The following is a 22,656-nucleotide window of genomic DNA, read 5'->3' on the forward strand; positions in this document are numbered from 1 at the left end:
TACACCCAGATCTCTGACAGGAAGTAACTCCATGTCACCTCGATGCAGCTCCGTGCTACCCAGAACCATCACAACCACCTCCACCTGGAAAATGATCAGACAGAAGAGACATGAAGAGGACACGTGTATACTCATCATTTACCTGGGAATATTCTACTAATCTGTGTTTTTTTTAATTTGTTTTACTTGAGATGCTCTCTGCATATCGTTATTAGTATCGTAAATAGGATGTTATTTGTATTGCAGTTTTTCACAGGTAGCTGCTAAACCTGCACAAACTGTGCTTTCAGCAGCAACAATATTTTTTATTCTTACCACACAGCCTTTCCTGGACACTGTGGTAAAGTGTGAATCAATTTCTTTGCCAGAGTCTCCCAGGAAGTGAATAATCCTGTTGGCTGAATTAGTTGTACCAGCAATATTGGAGTGGTCTGCTGTGCAGCGGACAGTCATGTGCTGGAAAGACGTGTGGCTGTGTAGCCGTAGAAACCTCAGTTGGACAACATCCACACCAGCGTACTCAAACTATCAGACACAGAAACAGAAATAATTTATTTCAAGTGTGAGGAAATGGTTCACTCATGCTAGATGTGCTAAATCTTCAATCTATAAACGTGTTATAGTCTTACCTTGTTTCCACCATGTTGCTGAGTAAACCACTGCACAGATATCTTCTTGTCTGGCTCCCAACTTAATTTAATCTAAATGATTGAAAATTGGTATTTTTAAAGCCATTCTTGGTACCATCTTTTTTGTGTATTTATATTTTCTGTATGCTGCTTCCTACACTTGAAATCTACTGAAAAACCTTTTAAAATCCTATGGGAAATTGGGTTAATCTCACCTGACCAGCAATGTTATAGAGTATGTCATATAAGTATTGTAAATTGTTTTAATATTATTGCATTGTTACTGCAGTTAATAATGTTATTGCAGTAAAAACAAGAGATTTAATGTTTTATATATATACATATATATGTATATATATAGCCTACCACAACAAGTCAACCCATTCTTCACACAACACTTAACCTGCTAATGTTAAACCTTGTAGGTGAAAATGTGTGTACCTGTGACTGCAAAGGGTCAATGCAGGTTGTTCCTCCTGCTGTGAAGTTACAGAATACCTTCACAGCATCATAGGGACAGCCTTGGTTTGGATCCATGTAAAAGTAACCTGAAAGATAGTCAACTTGAGTGCACGATCACAGACTACTGTGGTATACAGAGTATCACCAGAGACAGATTTACATTATGTCATGGTTATGAGCCTATTCAGACCCTCACCATCATTCAGATGCGGATGGATGAGTCCCAGCTCGTAGCAGGTGGTGGCCGGGTCCTCTTTGGTTCCCTGGGGCCAGCTGAATGATTCCTCAGCCTCTTCTCCTTCAGACCATCTCCTGGACAAGTGTCTGGGCCGCTACAGAGGGATCATAATACAGTTCATTGAACATAGCACATAGCTGAACACAAAACAGTAAGAGGACAGCACGTAAAGTGAATATGAGGAAAAGCTTGTACCAACTTTTTGTTGTCCTTGCCTTCGCTTCAGGAGGCTGGGTGTTTGTCTGGATCTTGACACATTTTTCAGTTTTGATCTCGTACTCGGTTTGGTTTTATGCTCAGGTTTTGATCTTTGTGTCGGCCTACGCTGGCCCGGTGCTCCTGGTTTTCCCTGTCAAACAAATGACTTCACTTTCAGAGCATGAAACATGCTAAATAACAAGAACAGTATATTACAGTTAAGTTGATCAGCACCAGAAGTTTTTCATTTGTTGACTAGTATGGTGTTAACATAGTGTCTTACTGGAGGTCCACGCTTGCCCTTCAGCCCCTTTGGACCTCTCCTGCCTTGGACACCTTTCATTCCCTGTGAAGGCGCAGACACAGTCAGGATCTTTCTGGAGACAACTAATACATAAAGAGTCACAACCAAGGTAACAATAGAGCCGTCTAAAAGTAATGAAAGATGGAAATAATTTCAATAAGTTGGCTACATTAGCTGCCAAATGAAATGCATTCGTAGCAAACACAAGCTGAACATAATAAGTGTGATTTCAGGATACTGACTCAATAAGTGACCAGACCAGGTCTAGGAACACCACCAAAATGAGCAAAAATGAACAAAAAATAAAAAAAAGTAATCAACAGTCTCTCACCTTCTTTCCAAGCTGGCCCTGTAACAAAGACAGAACAGAGATGACTTCGGTAAAAGGTTTCAGTAAACAATTTTATAGAGCACAATATCAAAGCTACATACAAGGAGTCCAGGGATTCCTTTTTGTCCACGAGGGCCACGTGCACCTGTATGCCCCTGTGAAAATCAGTCAGTGGATTATTCACTTGCTATCTGTTAAAAACAACACCAAAACAAAAGTAAAATACAACTTACCTGCTTTCCTCTGGGACCTCTTTGACCTTTCAGCCCCTGTAAACCAGGATTCCCCTAAAACAAAAGTTAGAAACGTGGCAGACCAACTAAAATTATGTATTTTTTTGCATCTAAATAATTTAATATTTCAAATTATTTCAACCAACCTTCAGCCCAGGTGGCCCAACAGGTCCCAGTATTCCTGTGTCACCTGTGATACCCTGTAGGTGAAGAAAAGAGAGTAAAATGTTCTAAAAATGGCTCCACCCAAAACAATTATATGATTCCCAGACAGAATGACTGTAATTCCTGTTTGACTTATGGATGGTTGTTGGGGATAAAATATTGAAGCTATGCAAGTGACTACTTTTAAATGACTAAATAATATTTGAAGTAAGGTTTCTATTGTCCATTCAAATGACAGTTTCAACATCAGCAGATGCTGGGTAGAAGGTATACAGTAACGAAACATAATAGACCAGAGCATGGATCAAAGCAACACGAAACTGCAAAATAGCAGCCGCACTTCTAACAGAAAGTACCATATAATGTAAATAGAGTAAAGAATGTCAGTAAATATGAAAAATCATATTCGGTGTCTCATCTAATTGACGTGAGGTGGTGCACTGTCTGACTTTTACCTTTGGACCAGTAATTCCAGACTCGCCTTTCTCTCCTCTCATTCCTGGAATAGCCTGTATCGATACCAGTGATGATGCAGACGTTTAAAAAAAGAAAAGGTATTATATTTATCATTAGTGATCTTATTAGTATGTTGGTGAACTATCTTGGATACCTTTGGCCCCATTGGTCCAGGAGGGCCTTGTTTTCCTCTTGGTCCAGCTTTACCCTGAGAGACACCATGCAATCATGTCAAATACCGTTTTTCATGGCACAATTAGTAGTGATAATTTTCTGCGTATGTTTGCAGTGATCATACTGTACATATGATTGAGTATTATTATATTAAATCTAAATAAATGTCACAATATTGCACCTTGAACCCTGCTGCTCCAGTATTTCCGCTCATCCCAGGAGGTCCAGGTTTTCCCTACCACATGTTTAAAATGTGTTCAATATCACAAATTCACCTGAAGGCCAAACTAGAACAGATATTTATGAATAAGGGAAAATTCCCATGGTTTGTTGCACGGATGCGTATTATCCGTGTCTGTTTTGGAGCTTACCATTTTGCCAGGCCTGCCCGGAACTCCAGGAGCTCCTCTGAAACCAACATCACCCTTTGGGATGAGCAAGGGAAGGAGTGAGTTTAGTAAAAAGGTTAAACAACAAACTAAACTGCAGTATGGTACATTTTTCTTACCGGATCTCCTTCATTGCCCTCGACCCCTAGTAACCCATCCAACCCGCTTAGGCCCTGAGAGCAAGATCACAAGGCAAGAAACCAATCGTCAACACATGCATCAGTTAAACTTTTTGAGTGCTAAAATACAACTGCATCATGTTTATGTTCCAATGTAAATTAACTTTTAGTTTGCATATTACATTAATTTCAATACTGAAAATGAACAGTGATTTGTGTATCTTATTTGTCAAAAGGGATACTTGCAGGTTTCCCAGGTTGTCCAGCAGCTCCTGGTCTTCCTGGTGGGCCCTCAGCTCCCTACAAAACACAATTACATCTGGTTTAGGTGATTTAAATTTGCCTTTGATTAAAATTAAATATCATCAGAAATCAAAGACAGCGATCAGGGTTGTTATCATCTGCCAAGGGCATTACTGAGGAAGATTTATGTAAAATCTTAAATTAAACTCACAGTTTTTCCATAAGCTCCTTTGTCTCCTTTTCTTACAGGCTGGGCTCTTTTCCCCTTTATAGAGAAATTAACCCCATGATGACAGCTTTTCTTTACTTTTTTCTGTTTTAGATTTTCATCTGAGCTGAGCAATGGTTTCCTCTTACCTTTGGACCTCGAATTCCTTCAGTTCCTGGAAGCCCAGGAGGACCAGTGGGTCCAGGTCGACCTTTAGCACCTGAAGTGCCAATGAACCCCATCTTCCCCAATGTTCCCTAAAATACAGCCACACACATAAATCATACTATAATATCGCCTCTATTTACTGAGGAAATTGATTTTAGAATTGGTAAAAAACAAGAATATTCAGTATATGAGGATTCAGATCGTCATGAGTTAAAATTTGCAGTCTTACCATTGTGCCTCTTGTCCCGGACTCTCCTTTTGCACCCCTTTGACCTCTAATGCCCTGGGTATGAAAGACACACTGTGTCATTGTGGTTACATGTTTAGACACACAATTACATATATTTGACCAGATGAATGATGCCCACAGGGTGCAACAAATTTTGAAATCCCACCATGTCTCCATTGACGCCTGGAAGACCGAGCTTGCCCTTCTCACCATGACTGCCCTGAGTTGCACAAAAGCACAGCAGACACAGAACTGAGTTTATTAAGTAACGCTCTACAGCTGAATACATCACATTTGGAGCGTTGAAGCGTTTTACTGCATTAGGATGAGTACATTTTACATTATACCTTTGGTCCTGGGACTCCAGTTTTGCCCTCAACACCTCTCTTGCCTGGCAAACCCTGAAAAAATATATGAATTTGTACATTATATCCTGCTTTGTGATATCTTAAAGTTTAAAACATTAATAATACAATTAAACAAGACCTAAGCTGAGAAACTGCTTTTGCTGTCATCTGGTGGTTGACATTTTCAACACGGTGTATGCAGCATTCACCGCGTTACAAAATGTTTTATGTTGTTGAAACTCATGAAAGTCAACACAGTCATTGTATAATGCCATAAACATTCAGCGTGGACTTTCTCTTGAATGTTATATGGAAAGTATGTTAATGCTACATTAAGTCTAATGTCACATACTGGTGTTGGTGATCCAATATATCCAGGGGGACCGATAATGCCAGGAGGCCCCTGCAATGACAAGGCATAAAACTTATCTAGTATACTTATCTGAGTATCTATTACAGCTGTCTCATATTGACAGAGTGGTGTATACAGCATCTCTACAAATTCTCTGAAACTAAATGTAGAACACAAATACAAATACAAATACATAAACTTCAGTAACCACATGACACTTGTCAAAAAAAGCCAGCTTGCTCCAAGCACATGATACAGATATGAATAATACAAAGCTCATCGTGACCACAGCACAGCATTTTGGACATATTTGACGATCAAGCAATCCAACTATGTTACTAACCGTGTGTCCCTGGATCCCTTTCTGACCTTTGGCCCCTGCTCCCCCAGTGTCGCCCCCCTGTCCAAACTGTCCATGTATGCCTGATGAACCCCTGGCACCTGGCTTACCCTGTTAAAGCACCGTCATCGTCACAAATTTCAGGCTCTAAAACAAACTATAAACATTCACATTGCAGGCTTTGGCCAAAACGTAATTTCTCAGGTGAAGTCAGTCATTCTGACTGACCAAAATGACTGACCTTGAGTCCTGGGACCCCTTGTTTTCCTCTGTCCCCTGGTGCACCTCTGTATCCCTGCAAAAGAGGGTGGATGGTGAAGACAAGGCAGAGAGGACACATTGTCCTGTTTTTATTCACACCTCAAAATATGCCTCAGAGGTCTTCATTAAAATTTTAAACATCACTGGCTGCAAGGCTGCCTGACTTTTGCACTCTGAGGATATTAAGTGCAGAAGAAACAGACTGGAAGTTTAATGTTATAGATGGCATTGCACTGTATCATTAATCTCACACTGTATGATAGAGGTGTTGCAATATTCTAGTAAACTTCATTTAAACTCCTTCCCACCTGTTTTCCTGGTGGCCCCTTTGCTCCCTGTGGCCCTTGGCTGCCTCTGTCACCTTCAATTCCCTTTGGCCCTTTGTGTCCTGGAGGCCCAGTGTTCCCTTTGTCACCCTGAAATATAAGCAAAATAAAAGTTTGATTGAGATATTTATGTTCGATCTGCATTGAAGGTGGGTGTAATTGTATGCTGTATTTTCAAATTCTTGAGAAGTCGTAATGACCTTGAAGAATTTGTAATTGAATAATTTACATTTACACGCTTTTACTCACAGATATGCCTTTTTGTCCAGCTGGACCCTCTGGACCCCTCAGTCCAATTGGACCCTAAACACAAAAGCACTGCTCAATTTGTACACATGAATTAACGTATCGCTTTTTTCAAACAATAAACCCTACAAACATAAGCCTCTTATCCATTTGTTTTTAGAAAATCAGATATTGTACTGCATTTGCATTCAGTTAAAAGAAAAAAAGATAGAAATCGAATCTGTGTCAAACACAGTCTAATCAATCTACCTCCTCACCATCGAGACCAGCAACTCCCTCCTGGCCCAGAGCTCCTCTGGATCCCTGATTAGATGACACAGAGAGACAAACAGAAGCAACTGAATGATGCATTGCTAATCAAATTGTTGCTGAAATTGTTGCACAGACCACTCCATCACCACAGCGCTCTTGTATGCAGCATTTTCTGGCAAAAGAGCAGAGCATGTTCAGAGTAGCTTGGTAAAAGAAAAGCTTTACCTTATCCCCTTTGACACCAGCTGATCCAGTTGGTCCTTGGGGCCCATCTTTACCCTAAATGTAGAGAGAGCAAAGCAACAATTGCAAAAAAAAAGACTGATAGACTCATATTCCTCCCCTACAGACTACTCTTAAAGTGTCCCCGAGGGAAGACATGATGCTCGTGCCCAGCAAACTAAACTTGGTCAGCACAGTGCTTGGAACAATTCTGGTGTATTTCCAAATAGATTGGTCTGGTGACTAAACCAAAAATGAAAATGGCCTGTAAATAATATTTTTTTCAATTTCAAATAAAAATGTGACTGAGAACATCAAGCCTGAACTAGTGCTGCAGCACACTGACTCTCCGTTGTGGTTTACTGACATAAACAAGTATAAAAGTTAGGTGCCAAAAGAAAGTGTCAGTGATATCCAGTAGCAAGGCACACAGACACATGCAGACAAGTGCCTAATCATTTCGGACTATTATATTTTTATTTGCTTTGAGTTTTTTTCAATAGCTCAGCTCACATCCTGTATATTCTGGCATAAGTCTGATACTTGTTAATTGTTACAGTGGTCAGCTTGACAGGGAGGTGGTTGAGTTCACGTAATAATTCCTGAATTTTGGCTACAGTACAGTGCAGCACTAGTGACTTGTAACAACATGCAATAGGTCAAACACAAGAGTTAGCCCGGGATCTGAAGATCTGAAGATGTATAAAGCAAACAAAACAAACAAAAACATAAAACCAAACTTACTGGGAAACCTGTAACTCCAAGGGGGCCAACTGGACCTTGTGGCCCCTGGTCACCTGAAGGACCTCGTAGCCCAACTTCACCCCATGGTCCAATGTTACCCTGGATACCCTGGAGGAAAAAAAAAAAAAAAAAAAAAATAAATAAATATATATATATATATATACATATATGTGTGTATATATATATACACACACATATATATATATACATATATGTGTGTATATATATATATATATATATATATATATATATATATAAACCAAAAAACATATCAAAAACTTTTTGTGAATCAAGACAAATTTCAGATTAAGTCAGATTTATTTGTATCACTGACAATGTCTCAATTTGCTTTACAGACTCACAAGAACTATGGTTCCCAACATAACCCAAGCTTTCTGGGAGGGCAAATTAAATAATAAACAATATAAGAAGAGAGCAAAATAGTCTTGTAAACTAAGCTCATTCTTACTTGCAGAGTTCTACACAATAAGTAGGACCAACATAAAGCTGTGAGTGCCATCTGCACAGAAGTGTAAAGGAGCACAGCTGTAGTAACAAAACGGCTATCAGAAGCAGGGTAAAGTGGTTAATCAATGATCAGCTTAATACAGAAAGTGAATGCTACATACGGTATATATGCAGCAAGCACACTCTCAGCTCTGATTCTTATTGGCTGGACATGCAAAGGCAGCATCATGACAGAGTGCACCTTGACAAGGCTATTTGTTTGCGCAGACAGCTCAACCTCTCTCTCTCTCTCTATAACGGGGTAATTTTAAACAAGACACTACATTTATCCAATATCTCCTCCGTTTGTGTGCATTATATTCTGAAATAAACAAAATACAGAAGTGACAGAAAGGCAAGCACATCTACTGCATGTTTTTCAATTCTTCAAGTTTCATACAGTCTAAAGCATGTCTGCAAGATGGCTGTGTTGGACATAGGCTCACATACTGTGTGCATAGAATGTATCAAAGTCCACCGTTTTCATTAAAAGATCATGTAAGTCATTGCTGAACAATATTTCAATCATACACAGAAGGGGAATGAATAAATAAGAATTGATGGATGGATGGATGTGTTTGGGAGGAAAAAGTGAAGTCATCTTACAAGAGATCCTCTGTATCCCCGTGGCCCAGTCATGCCCATCTCACCCTGAAGGACAGTAAGATGTTCGTAAAGTGAGCAGAAAGACAGCAATATTTTGACATTAAAACATAACTGATATAAAGTAGCTCTGTTATTATATAAACTACAGCAGTGGAACTTATTACGGAAAATAATTCACTGTACGTACTGGGCGGCCTTGTTTCCCCTTTGGTCCCTCCTCACCTTTCTTACCCTTCACAACAAATAAGTGAACATCACATTCAATTGTAAAATATATAACATGAGTGAGCAACCAATTGAATACATTTGTTCAACACGACAGAATGACACAGATAATATAATACTGACTAACATATATTCAGATTAAAATTCAAGTGCTGACAAACTTTGAATTCTCAGATACCTTCAAGCCGTCACTTCCAGGAAGCCCTGCAGGTCCGATTTTACCTTTAACCCCCTGAAGGAAACCAACAGACCTTTAATCTCAACGTCATCATGGCTACATTCAAAATATCTGAAACTCTTTTTGCAATTCTCTTTGCAATTCAACCTCATCTAGTGTCTTTTCTCAGTAGTCTCAACAAATTCTGTTACAGTATTAAAGCTTTATTGTGTTGTGGACCTGCAAGACAGAGTTTCAATTGTAATGTCCTAAAAAGCCTGATGATGATGATGCTGTAACTTACTCTCCCTCCCGGCTTTCCTGGTGTCCCCTTCATCCCTCTGCCACCAGCTTCTCCCTGTTGATCGACAAAAATGTACAGCTACACATCATCAGCACCACATGAATAACCTACGGTAAGGTGGTAACTGCATGTGAAAGTATAATAGAAATGTAATCTCATTTTGTTTCATTGTTTCACAGTTCACCCACACTCTTCCCTACAGGTCCTTGGAGGCCAGGAGCTCCTGTCTTCCCAGGAAACCCCTGTGGAAAATATTTAGTAAAGTATCAGTTATTCATTTGTGCCACTATAAACTACTTCTGTCGTCATTATGGAGGGCTTAACCTCACCTTTGGTCCTGGAGGTCCAGAGTCCCCATTAATTCCATTTGCACCAATGCGTCCCTATTAGAAAGGTGATATTAGTTTGTCATATGTCTTATCCTCACCTAGTTACTGCTTTAATAGACCCACTGCAAAGTGATTTCTGAGACATATAGACCGTTACTTTAAAAAAGAGAACATCAAATCTAAACTTAAAGGATATACGAGCTTGCAGCTGTTTGACTGAGCTTCTTCATTAAGAGTCTTGATTAAAGTCCCATGGCAAAACCCCCCAAAATTATCATAGCTTTGGAAAATTCAGTCCAGTATAACCAACTTTTAGTTAGGACTCCTCAGTCTAGAGGCCACTTTTACGTAAACAGTAACTCTGTGAGAGTGATATGTGATGTGATATGTGACCAGACAAAGATACTGCTGGTTGGTCTTACCAGGGCTCCAGGAGGTCCATCATGTCCTCTGTTACCTAAATGTCCTTGAAATCCCTAAGATGGGACAGCAATAATGTGAGACTTTCTGGCAATTTTTCTTTCCTTTTTTCGGAGGACGAAACAGATGATTGACTAAATTGATATTAGATCTTATTTATATAGTTCTGATCACCTTTTGGCCTTTAGGTCCAGTCACTCCTGGGACTCCAGGCATCCCCTACACAAAAGGTTTACACATATAAAAACACATGGCCTCTCTAATTACTATTCTATATTAGCAGTTTGAGAGATACAATTCTGAATTGTATGACCATATCTGACAGACCAAACTGATTGCTGATAGAAACATATCAGAAATAGACTTATTAATGGGAAATAAACATTTGAAATGTGTTTGTGATCATCATGAAGTAACACAAAGATTTTTTACAGTCTTTTATAATCTACAGGTATAATTGTAAAGATACATCTAACTGCTTCAAATGTTGAACTGTTAATTAAAGCAATTAAATCAGAAGTATTGTAAAAAAAAGAATAGTAGTGAAGTAGCAAAAGTTATTATATGTTTGGAGTGAACACTGTAGTCACATAAGAACAGAATAAGAAAACACATGGGAACCTTAATACCAGGTTCTCCTTCTCGTCCTCTCTGTCCAGATTTTCCCATTTCTCCCTGCAAGCAGAAAACACAACCACATCAGTAGTATGGACTTAACACAATGGTGAGCATCTACATTAAACCTAATGTCCACTGACTCATACTCACAATTGGACCTGGCAATCCAGAAAATCCTGCTCGACCTTCTCGACCCTTTGCCAGGAGAAATTACCATAACTGATTAGGATAAAATGTCCACTCCAAGAGTTCCCTTTCTACATTAAATGCTGGATTTCACTGGAATTAACAATAAAAGTGACCCAAGGCATCAGTTCAGACACTGTTATGTGAAAAATGATTGTTATTAGCGTATATTTGTATCAGGACTGGACTACATTTCAATAATATGTTGTATATATGGAATGTGACCATTAACAATAATCCTGTCATTAACGTCAATGACCAAATTAATGTGAAGCTAGTATATTCATCCTACCTTGTCGCCTCGACTTCCAGGAAGTCCTTGAATACCATTTGGCCCACGATCTCCCTACAAAAACACACATGTACATGCATGCATGCAGAACCATTCACACACATGCAGAAGTTCACAAACATTTATTCTTCAAATGAAAAAAAATACAAGTCATGATTCTTTCATTTTTCTGAAAACCCACCTTCAGTCCGTCTTTTCCCTGCTTCCCTTGCTCCCCCAAGATGCCATCAAACCCCTACATCAATGAGGGCAGGTGACATAAAACATCATTATTACAGTCGCTGTAGCATCAATAATGAACATGTCTTCATTTAACAAGTTTGTTTCACTCACACTGGGTCCAAAAGGTCCTGGTGACCCTGTTGGTCCTCCAAGTCCCTCAAATCCTAAAGGTCCTCGACGCCCCTTAAACCCTTGCTTACCTGGAGGCCCTGGAGGTCCCTGCATACAAACACAACATGTCGTGATCATGATCTGATCAATAAACTTCAATCAAAGCAATCAAATGAACAGATAGGCAAGGAGGATTAAACTCACCAGGTCTCCATTAAACCCTGGATCACCTTTCTCTCCTCGCTTGCCTTTAGTCCCCTGGTGGAGAAAAGATCACACACACACAGACACACACACAAAACACAAGCAAACATAAAACACCTGCAGATATATCTCAGTACTAAGGAACCAAAGTGGCTGTTACAGTGTAATAGCTTGATATAGTTAAGATCATGAAATATTGCCACACAATATAATTGATGCAAACATTTTAGCTGCAGTCAATATTGAAATTGCTTTAAATAATCTTACAGGATCACCTGAGGGTCCAGGCTTTCCTGGATTCCCATTGGCTCCCTGAAATGAGAAAGAAAAACCAAACACTTCATAAGCTCTAACATGACAAACACCTGAGTTCATAATCATCCTTGGTAATTAATGTTGAATGCGTAGAGGGTTTGTCCTCGCTGTCTTACATTGAGTCCAGGTGGGCCAGGCTCCCCTATTTCCCCTTCATCTCCTTGATCACCCTGGTGACACACACAAAGGCAAATGACAGAGTGACACTGAGGTTGGCTGCAATCTACGGCTGCATTTACAACTTTTGTTTCTGTTTTTGCCTTCGTGTACTCACATGGTCACCTTTAGGACCCGGAGGTCCATCTGGTCCTGGGCTTCCCTGTGAGGAAAAAATAATTCAAGCTGTTGTCTTTATTTTTATCTTTATATGATAAAACTGAGTAGTGTGACTGGTGTATGTGGAGCAATTTTCACAAAGGACACTCACAGCTTTTCCAACTGTCTGTTGTGTCGAAACAAAAACAAAAAATCATGAAAGGAAAGCCCATTGTTGCTCACAATTAAAGGAAAATAGCAATAATATTCTTCTCTTTCAAAAGAATTAACTATTTTTGTCTAATGTTTATGGCCTCCACCAAATCAAATACTCAGTTACTGTAAATGCAAACCAACTTACAATAAGACAGTTATTATTTTTCTGGCTTTGACCAAACATATTCTATAACACTAAGGAATACCTGAGGGCCGCGGACACCAGGAAACCCAACCACTCCATTAGAACCCGGCTCTCCCTGAAGCAATAAATGTATGGACAGGTTAGACATTTATCAAGTAAAAGTCATTAGCTCATCATTATTCAGTCTATGTTAGAAAGAGTATATCTCTAAGAGTCTTTTCACCTGTGGTCCAGCTGCTCCTCTGGCGCCCATTTCGCCTTGATGGCCCTGGTAGCATAAAATATTGTTTCACAAATAACTTTTTATTAGTCAGCTTAGGTTAAAACTTCATCAACTAGTTTTTCACTTACTGGAGGCCCTTTAACTCCTAAGACACCTTTTACTCCTCTGGGGCCCATTTTGCCCTGAGCAGAAGACAGATTAATAAATGTTCTTCTTACTTTGATTGTATTTCATTATTTAATTAATCATTTTATGAAGACTTTGTGGGAGTTTATTGTGCTAGAAAACTTACAGATGGGCCTGGTGATCCACTAAAACCTTGACTCCCAGCCTCTCCCTGAAAATAATCATCAGTGTGTCAAACAAGAATATCAGTGTAATTAAAAGGAGCAAGGGCTTTGGGCCTGATGATCAATATGGAGTATATTCATGTAATTATTATTATTTGTATAGATATGGATGATCGTCATGCAGTAAGATGTCTGACTCTGACCTGAGGTCCTGAAGATCCTGGGAAACCAGTGGGGCCCCTGGCTCCAGGCAGTCCCTGTAAACACAGGATATTAAGAGGTTGCAACACAGAGATTCTCTTAACATAAATGTGGTGATTAATGAGTCATGATCACTTTCACAACCATCAATTACTAAAAATGGGCATTTACAATTACACTTTATAATGATGGGGTCACAAAAACGTCTGCCATAAACAAGTAGAGCCATTTGTACTTACCATGTATCCGGGAACACTGGCGATGCCTCTGACTCCTTTATTTCCCTGGTTATATCGAAGACAGGAAAATCAGAATCACATGTGCCAGCCCTAAAGAGTTCCTGAAGAGATGCATCTAATGTGGTAGATGCTGAATCTGACCTTATCTCCCTTTTGTCCTCTGTCTCCCTGTGGTCCAGCCTCCCCTTGATAACCCTTCAGACAGAGAAAAATGGGTTTGATAAATAACTATAAATAAAATGCAACAGTCCAACAATGATGTGATAACTTTATAATTGAATTAGGTTTTTTTTACAGATAGCAAACACTTCAGTTAGACCCAGAGCTAATGCATGAGCAACTAAAAAAGTGTAAGGAAGCTGCAAGAAATAGAAAGCTAAATGCAACAATACAGTCAGATAGATAGACATACAGACATAACAAATATATGTATACATATTTGGGTCTCCTTAACTTCAGTCTCCATAACATTAGAAGTCCAGGCCACTCTTACCCACTCACCCAGCTCCCCTTTGCTGCCCTTGTCTCCTCTGAAGCCTTTGGGACCCTACAGGAACAAGCGCACAGTTAATTTATCAAGCTGCAACAAGATTGCTCTTACATGTATGGGTGGAAATTACAGGGTTTAACAGGGTAATAACACACATATTTTATATGTGTCTCAGTGGACTTACCTGCTCTCCAGGTATGCCAGCAGGGCCTGGATCAGCATTCTCTCCTGGCGCCCCGTCTCGTCCGGGTCGGCCCTGGGGACCCGGCATACCTTGTGGTCCAGGACGGCCCTGAGGTATGACACAACATGAAATATAGTTTGCCTGGTCTTATGAGATCTTGCTGTTGAAAAACATAATGAGTAGTCGTGTATGTTGGGCTATTGGAGTAGACATGGTGGTTAAAATGACTCTCCACTTAACATCAGTGGCATTCATTTGCTCCACTTCCCTTATTATTTTCTCAGGACGCCTTGTTGTGCATACCCACTTACTGCTAAAACCCTAAAAATCATAAAGTACACCCGAGTTTCCACCCAGAATCCCCATAATTACCACCTAATATATCCCAGCAAATATTCCAGCTACTATCCACCTTTATTATACCATGACTACAGCCCTGAAAACACAAGCAACCACCTTAAATTACCTTAAGCAGTTACTTAATCTGCCATGACAACCACCTTATCTGACATGATCTGCTTCTGTTCCCTCCTCACATTCAGCTGTCAATACTAGTTAATGTTTTGGCTCTCATTTCCCTGTTATGGCTTTATTTCTTTTCTTATAGCGGCCCAGTCCATTTGTTACAGGTCAGTTTATTTCATTTCATTGATGGTTCCTGTTCCTGACTTTAGATTTATAGCTGCACCTGCCTGCCTGTGTTTGCACTGTCAGGTTTTTTTTTTAATACTAAAATCACTGAAGATCTGCCTTTATCTGTGTTTGGGTCCTTTCCCTGTTCCTGCCTACCAAACATGCTGTTATCAACTATCTTGCAACACCTTGGCAACCACCCCTAACACCATAGCAACAGCCTGGCAAAACCATAGCAACCACCTGGTGATGTTTGCTCAGTCAGCAGAACATTTCATTGAGAAAACTATCCTACTCTCACAACCTGTATACATAACTTCATGTTGTTCTGCATAAATTAGCCAACTCAATGAGTTATCAATCATGGTGTTAATGTGATGTGCACGAAGCTTAGCACTGTCTTTCTAAATGTCAGACGCTTGAAGGGGTGTAAATTAAGTTATCTTTATTAAAGCAGACTGTGATAAAAGAGAACGCATAAACAAAATAGTAATAAAAGCTTCACTGTAGACCCTAATAAGATGCAAATAAAGTCGAGATACCTACGATTTTCCCTTGAACTCCTTTTCGTCCTTGCTTGCCAGTAATTCCAGGTGGCCCCTGGAAAACAAAATTAGAGAGAGGAGTCCTTTTACAGTCTCACTATGTTTGGAACTTTCATGATATGATACAGTTAAAACCTAATCAGCTGTTTAAACTTTGCCTTTTCAATTAATCTATAAAACACTTGTCTACTTACAATTGGTCCAACATCTCCAGGAGGTCCAGGAGGCCCTGGAGGCCCCTTAAGTTTCTGAAGATAAAACAGCATGTACAATGTGTGTGTGTCTCAGTCACATCATGATATACATGTGTACTTTTTACACTAGACTGTATTTGCACTGTAAATAAAGTAATAATTGTAGTCCAGACGAACTGGATTTCAACTTGTATCAGTGATAAAACAGGATTTTAAGTGCATTATTTTTTTCTTAACAAATACCTACCGGCCACAAAGAAACCAGCTTTTTATAAATCTTCTTTTTCTGGAAGGACATGAGAAAGTATTAATTTATGTTATAAACATATTTCTCTTACCACATTTCCTGAAACAAACTTGCATTGAATAGAATACACTTTCAGAACAATAAGTATGAGAAATCTAATCATCAGAATCATCAAAAGACTAAAATCTGACAAACTAGCTATAATAGCTATGTTGTTATAATCTGGTTTGTGGTACATTAAATCCTTTACAAAGAAATATATAGAGGTGGCTGAAGTGTAACATAAAAAACATAAATACTGAAATGCATATGAATACATACATACATATACTAGTACAATAGTGTCTACTGTTTAGGCATCAAATTAAGTGTTCTTTTTTATTTTCTTCGTATATTATATTATAATATCACTTACTAATAGATCCACATCCATATTCAGTTGTTACTGGGTCTCAGTTACTACAGCAGTTTACCTTGAAAGCCTCCCACTCTTCTTCAGAGGTTTTGAATACAACAATGGCAGGCATCCCAGGAGGACCAATGGGGCCTCTATCGCCTGTCCGCCCCGTCCTGCCCATAACACCAGGATAACCCTGAGGTGACAGAAAACTAAATATTTCTATGATGTGTAAAACAGGCTGAGTTTGGATTATAATGCCCACATTTTGATCAGCACTGACAGAGTCTGATAAGCATTAAGCAACTTTTGACCACTAGGGTGCAGAAGAACTCCACAAAAAAGCTACAAAAACAGTCCTGAGACAATTTTAAACTTGTGTCACCTGGAAATAAATCTTAAATCTGATGTCCTCAGGAGTGTAAACTGTAAATGTGGTCCAGGCCAATTTACCCCATCATGCCAAAATCACTTCACATGGCAGTAAAGTTTCTGTTACTGCTGAGGTTTAATCAGGGGTGGAGGTGTGTGGTTGAGCATCTGAGTGAAGTTAAGTTTGCTATAAACATAAATTAAGTCATGAATATGAAAACAAGAGCAATTTTGTTTGGTTTCATTTAAGTAGGCAGGTGAGACGCAAGGACCATTAGACAATTTTTTGCAGACAGAATTCAGTCTTCAGCAGATATCTGGTAAAGCTGCAGTTCAGTTTAAGTTTAAAAATTCCATATTCGACTGCTTTTAGAGTTCATATGTGTGTTTGGAGGTCCTGTTAGAACAGGCTTACATGGCCTAATGTTCAAAAAATGTGCCTGCAGCAGCTGTTTTCAGCCCCCGTCTGAACGCTAGAGGAACAGAACAGGCTGCTGCTTCGCTCTCGTCCAGACATCTTCATGTCACCAGGAGCCTCATAAGGGGAGCCAAATCCAAATAGGTGTGTTTTCACACACATTTATTGAAAGATGGAGCAGGAGAAGAAAAGAAAAGAGAGGAGGGTCTTTCCTCATAGTCTGACGATGTGTAGGCAAACTGATAACACATATTTATGGTGAAAAGATATAGGTGCATTTTGCATAATTTGTGATCTTTAACTAAGCAGCCAGTTAAACCCCTGAAAGTAAAGCTTTGATATATCTTGTTAACATAAGTTAGTGACAATGCCACAGCCCCCATGTTAATGCAAAACATGTTAAATGCACATCTGGCTGGCTGATGGGGCACGGGGAAGACATACAAACGGCTGGCGAATTCAAACCTGGAACCTTCTTGCTGTTAGGCAACAGTGCTAACCACCGCTTTTATCCATTACTTGTAGCTATCTATTTTAACCATTGATGCATCACTTTTAGTTAACTCTTTCAACTTCTCTGCTTGCTAGCCAGTTTTTACACACTCGGGTGTAGCTGACTTAATAAGATATATCTTTGAATTAAAACTGTACTTTCTATTTCTTTCTAATTTGTTGAGCTACTCTGGGTTTTTTCACCTGGTTGGGAATCACAGGCCTACACTACTGGAAGGCTGACAGTGTCTGTAAACCAAAGCAATTACCTAAAATATGCTAAAAGTAATTTCAAGCCACATATAAGGGCTGCATAGTTGCGCAGTGTGTTGGACACTATCTGGTTAGGACTACTATCCTTTCAAATTACACAGAGTCAGTGTTAATACAAAACATTTCCTGGTTCAGGTTTAATAAAATACTTACTTGGTCTCCTTTTGGCCCTGGTGGTCCTGGTAGCCCAGGTGGACCCTGCAGCCCCTGATGAAAGAGTGAAATCTGGATAATCATCACTATAAAATAATCAAGTTTTTAGTGTTTTAGTGATGAATGTAGAGTAGGACAAAAACGTAGGTTAAAGACAAGAGAAGAAATGCAGATAACCTTCATTAAAATTCTTATTAATCTTAAGATTATTTTTTCTGATGATAATAGGTAATGTTAAGGATTAGCAGAGTGTGTGAACGTTTAATAAAAAAAAAACATAAAGTCTTTTTACAGGGCTACAGTAACAGAGTTTGGCCAGAAGAGAGAGACGATGGCTTTCACTGAAGAGACTAATCCCTCCTTCTGCCACAGACACACACACACACACACACACACACACGCTTGCATGGCTTTCTAGGTGCTAGAATTGACACAGATATATGCTGCCATCTCAGTCATCAAATCAGCTCCATGCAAACTCAATTTCATCCAAGGTCATGACGGACAATGAGATGAAAATATCACATAAATCTGATTAAAATTTCCTTTGTGGTTTGCTTATCCATTTACAGCATCATTAACACTGTGTCCTCCGTGTCACTGTGGATACATCTGACATTTTAAATTATACTATAATTGCAAAAAATAACTAAAATCAGCTTTGATTATTGCTTATGAACATTTGCACAGGTACTGCTAAATGTAAACAATGCCGTACCCTTTGACTTCTGATCCCAGGTGTTAATCCTGCCCCGTGACGACTGACGTGAGTAGGCGGCTGATTGGCTGCTTTATCAGTCTGGTGTCTGGATCCAGCCTCTGATTGGATGAAGGGGACTTCAGTGCCGAACTGAGAGATCCAATCAGGTGATGGCTGATTATAATCCTTAGAAATGTCAGTGTGATTATCATAACTTTCTTTTCCCATCTCTGCATGTCTTTGCACTTCCTCCTCCACCCCTAAATCTATCACATCTTCATCGGTCTCTGTCCCACTCCCCTGCTCTCCAACAGGGAGTTGCTGTGGTGGTAATGTTTCTGTTTCTGGTGAAATAGTTTCCAACCTGTCTTCTGTTTCCTTTTTGTCTATTATCTCACTGGCTGAAACATTAACCATCTCACCCTCCATGTTGCTGGTACTTAGTGCTCCACCGCTTTGTATTGTGGGAGTTACACCACTCAGATTCAGGGCTGGGTCTGTCTGAAGGGCGTCAAACTCCTCAGTTGCTTCTCTGTTGGATGATAGATTTTCATCCTTCTGTCCTAAGACTGTAACTGGTGGGTCTACTGAAACTGGAGGTATCACAACAAGTGGCGATGCCTCCTGTCTCACCTCCTGCAGTCCTTCAGATGAAGGGTGCACACTGGTATTGACAAACCCTGATTGTATGATGGAACCTGAGATAAGAGTGGATGTACTAGCAATTTCTACCCCTCCTGGTGAGACACCTGAAGCTGTGGGGCTCTCCGTTTGAACGTTAGGGCTTGAAATGGCTGTCTCAGGCCATGAATGAACAGGCTCAGGCTGATGAACTTGTCTCGTATTCTGAGGTGTTTGAAGTGTGTGGACAGATGGAGTCCTGGTTATGATACTTCTCTCAGTGCTCCATGGTTCCTTCAGTGTCTCTAGCATCTCAAGGTGTAAATTAGATAGCTGCTCATTTCCAGTCAGAGGGAGAGGCTGTGGTTCAGTATCACCTCCTTCATTTACCTCCTTACTCACAGTTGTTGGTTTGTGCCTTTCACTGTTGGTTGAACCTACAGTCTGAGTGTCTGTGTCAGCCTTGGTTTTCACTACAGCGTCACTGTTTTCATCCTTTAGCTCAGGAAGTGACGTCAGAGGGGAAGTGCTGCTCACTGGATCCAGTCTTGGTGTCAGCTCAGTGGTACCAGCCAGTAGAGTTGTGTCTTGAGGGGAATTTTCTGGTCTGGATGATACTCTGATCCCAGGCACGTCATCTGCTACGCCAATCTGAGAAGATTTTACACAAGGAAAATCATTACCCTGTATTCCCAACACGTATTAAGCATTACAACATGCATACAGTCTTAAGTGAACATATGTTAAGTCTTTATTTTACGTTAGTGAGGATAACAGAGACCCGAGAGAAGGAAATTCTTTCAAGTTTTGTTGGTAAAACAGGTTTGTATTTGCCAACCTCCTCAGTCCCATTATTGACTAGCTCTAAAGCAAGATAGATTAGTTCACTCTGGGACATTAAACAAATTCATAAAAAACAGCGATTAAGCAATGACAATAATGAAAGCCCAAAGGTTACAATTGAAACGAATGGCATAGAGTTGTTCTCTCTTTGGTGGTGTGAAAAGAGTCTGTTCAAAAGTGTAAACACTCCCATAGGAAAAAATACAGGATCACACACAAGTATAACACACAGTTAGTGTCCAAAACAAATTGAATCTGTATGACGTTAAACCTCCTAGACACAAACACTTCCTGTGTGGCTTCCAGAGACTGACAGGAACGGTGCCACCACACATGCTTTAACTAGCAGAGGACAGTGAATAAATAAGGACAATTTACTGCCTCTATAACTAGGGCTAACCTACCATGAATTGTGGGTAAACTAAGACTTTTAACTTAAACTTTTTTTCATGCTAAAAACATGACTGACTGAACAATCATTCAGCTCTGTTCAGTCCAGCAGAATATGTTTGTTTTGTGGAAGAATTCAACACTTGCAAGAATGTTTTGGTGAGAACATTTAGCATAAAAAACTTCCATAACTGCATAAAATTTCACTGCAAGGCTTAAGAGAAGTCAGTCTTTATTTTTCTTGAAGCTGTTTAACATGCAATAGACTAATCTAAGAGCAAAAACACCACTGGCCAAACATAACAGACAGATTTAAAATAGCTTTGTGAAACCATCCCTAAAGGCCTCACCAGTCAGTGTGAATGAAAACAACCTGAGTGAGTGTGCTGGGCCTCTACAGCACAATACAGTAGGTTTAGGTATTACTAATTAATTATTATAAATAAAATCAACAACAACAATCAACTTTTTGGATAAGCACTACACCCAAGCCACTCCTATTAAAATAGTTGTATTTATTGTCTGTTATGTTTGATGGTACACGTTACTTGGATGGACATTTTATAAAATCATATAAAAAAAGAGCATCAAAACAGATGTCATCAGGACGTAAAGCTTGTGCTTAAAACCCCCCAGTTTAGACAAGTGTCTGGTAGCTGACACTAGGGCGTAATTTGTACCTGTGCGTCTGTCAGAGCTGAGCAGGTGCTGCTGTGATCTTGACAGTGCCGCTCTGCTGCTGTAGGATCTCCTAAGATGAAGATCATCTGCTGGATGGTTCCCTGAACACACCACAGACACACAGGAGACAGAAGGTGGTCAGTTTAATGAGTTTAATTGCAAACCATAGCTTCAGTGAAGTGAGTTTTATTTTTTTGTGATAGCTGTCAGTGTTCAGTGCTGTCTGCTAGAGTAGCTTTAGTTTGATAATACCACTAGGGGCGCCAGGGTCAGAAATATTCAAATCTTACACACAGGGCTTTAAAGGTTACATAACATTTCTACAGTGTTGTACTGTAATAATCATAATAAACAATCATAAAATTCAAGTGGAGTCTTCAACACATTTCTTTCCTGGCCTCACATACTACTGCAGTTTTTTTGGGCCTTTCCATCCAGAGAAACAGGAGAAAAAAAAGAAAAATCTAGGTAAGAAATGTATTGCTCATTGTTGATGTATGAAAGGAACTATCACTATTGAATATGAAGACTTTCTGAAGTTAAACACTTCTTCCCACATTTTATAGCCAGCATTTTATGAAATTTACTCACTGATGTGAAAACCTTCCCCTTTCTCTCATTATTTCACATACACATGTAAGAAGCCTCCAAACCTGATGCAGAAATATTTATGCTACAGGTGATACACCATGTAAAAGACCCACATGAAGAAACTGGTGCACAGCCAATAGTATATCTGCATTTACAGATAACCACTTACACCCCATTAAATGCAAGATAATATACTTTATATAAACTTTATACATATCTCCACATGGAATAAGAAAACTAAATCTCAAAAGATAATACTTGTGAATTATCTGGATGTGATCAAATACTCTGAATAAATAATGTTTTTAGAAATGAGGCAAGGCTTGAAATCCGTGACTTGCTTAAATCTGCAGGAAACATTATTTGATAATTCAAAATTTAAAAGTTTTTCACAGCCCACTGCATCCATAATTTATATAGACATTTAAAATATAATAAGACACCATTCATCTTTCTGCTTCTAGGTTTTACCACAACTTGTAACTTACTAAACTTCAAGAAATTTAACCTGAATCCATCAAACATTTTAACAGAGACCAGTGATACAGACTTACGCAGCTCAGGAGCAGTAGCACCAGCACAGCACCCTGCATGGCTTCTGATAAAGAAACGTCTGGACTCCTCTGACTGTAGCTGCTTTACACACTCTTCACACAATCTGACAACACACACCCCGCCCTGGAGGACTGAGCCCAGCACTGGGCTTGCTGACCACACATTTACAGCTCAGG

The 22,656-nt window shown here is 39.5% G+C and overlaps 1 protein-coding gene across 1 annotated transcript; it reads right to left on the minus strand.

Moving 5' to 3' along the window:
• Positions 1-1,252: 1,252 nt before the first annotated feature.
• On the minus strand, positions 1,253-22,518 carry LOC139202646 (collagen alpha-1(I) chain). Its single transcript, XM_070832190.1, has 46 exons — positions 22,480-22,518; positions 21,334-21,435; positions 19,862-20,071; positions 18,100-18,153; positions 16,468-16,587; positions 15,748-15,801; positions 15,555-15,608; positions 14,376-14,483; positions 14,195-14,248; positions 13,843-13,896; positions 13,702-13,746; positions 13,465-13,518; positions 12,810-12,863; positions 12,407-12,451; positions 12,249-12,302; positions 12,085-12,129; positions 11,818-11,871; positions 11,614-11,721; positions 11,462-11,515; positions 11,281-11,334; positions 10,359-10,403; positions 10,187-10,240; positions 9,765-9,818; positions 9,624-9,677; positions 9,436-9,489; positions 7,637-7,744; positions 6,896-6,949; positions 6,668-6,721; positions 6,422-6,475; positions 6,155-6,262; positions 5,827-5,880; positions 5,589-5,696; positions 5,246-5,296; positions 4,894-4,947; positions 4,713-4,766; positions 4,547-4,600; positions 4,299-4,369; positions 3,941-3,998; positions 3,699-3,752; positions 3,562-3,615; positions 3,171-3,224; positions 2,542-2,595; positions 2,396-2,449; positions 2,163-2,180; positions 1,811-1,873; positions 1,253-1,423 (listed from the first exon to the last, which is right to left on the minus strand). Exons 1-46 carry the CDS (start codon positions 22,516-22,518, stop codon positions 1,253-1,255), a joined length of 3,081 nt encoding a protein of 1,026 aa, XP_070688291.1.
• Between the last annotated feature and the right edge of the window lie 138 nt (positions 22,519-22,656).

This window comes from Pempheris klunzingeri, chromosome 6, assembly GCF_042242105.1.
Source record: "Pempheris klunzingeri isolate RE-2024b chromosome 6, fPemKlu1.hap1, whole genome shotgun sequence".
Lineage (NCBI taxonomy): Eukaryota > Metazoa > Chordata > Actinopteri > Acropomatiformes > Pempheridae > Pempheris > Pempheris klunzingeri.

Excerpts from the sequence above, each read along its gene's own strand:
- LOC139202646 (XM_070832190.1), bottom strand. The coding sequence starts at position 22,518 with ATGCAGGGTGCTGTGCTGGTGCTACTGCTCCTGAGCTGC. Across the intron at positions 15,802-16,467 it reads AAGAGTGGGAGGCTTTCAAG|AAACTTAAGGGGCCTCCAGG; the intron begins GTAAACTGCTGT and ends TTTTATCTTCAG. Across the intron at positions 10,241-10,358 it reads CTGGACCTAAAGGCCAAAAG|GGATTTCAAGGACATTTAGG; the intron begins GTGATCAGAACT and ends GTCCCATCTTAG.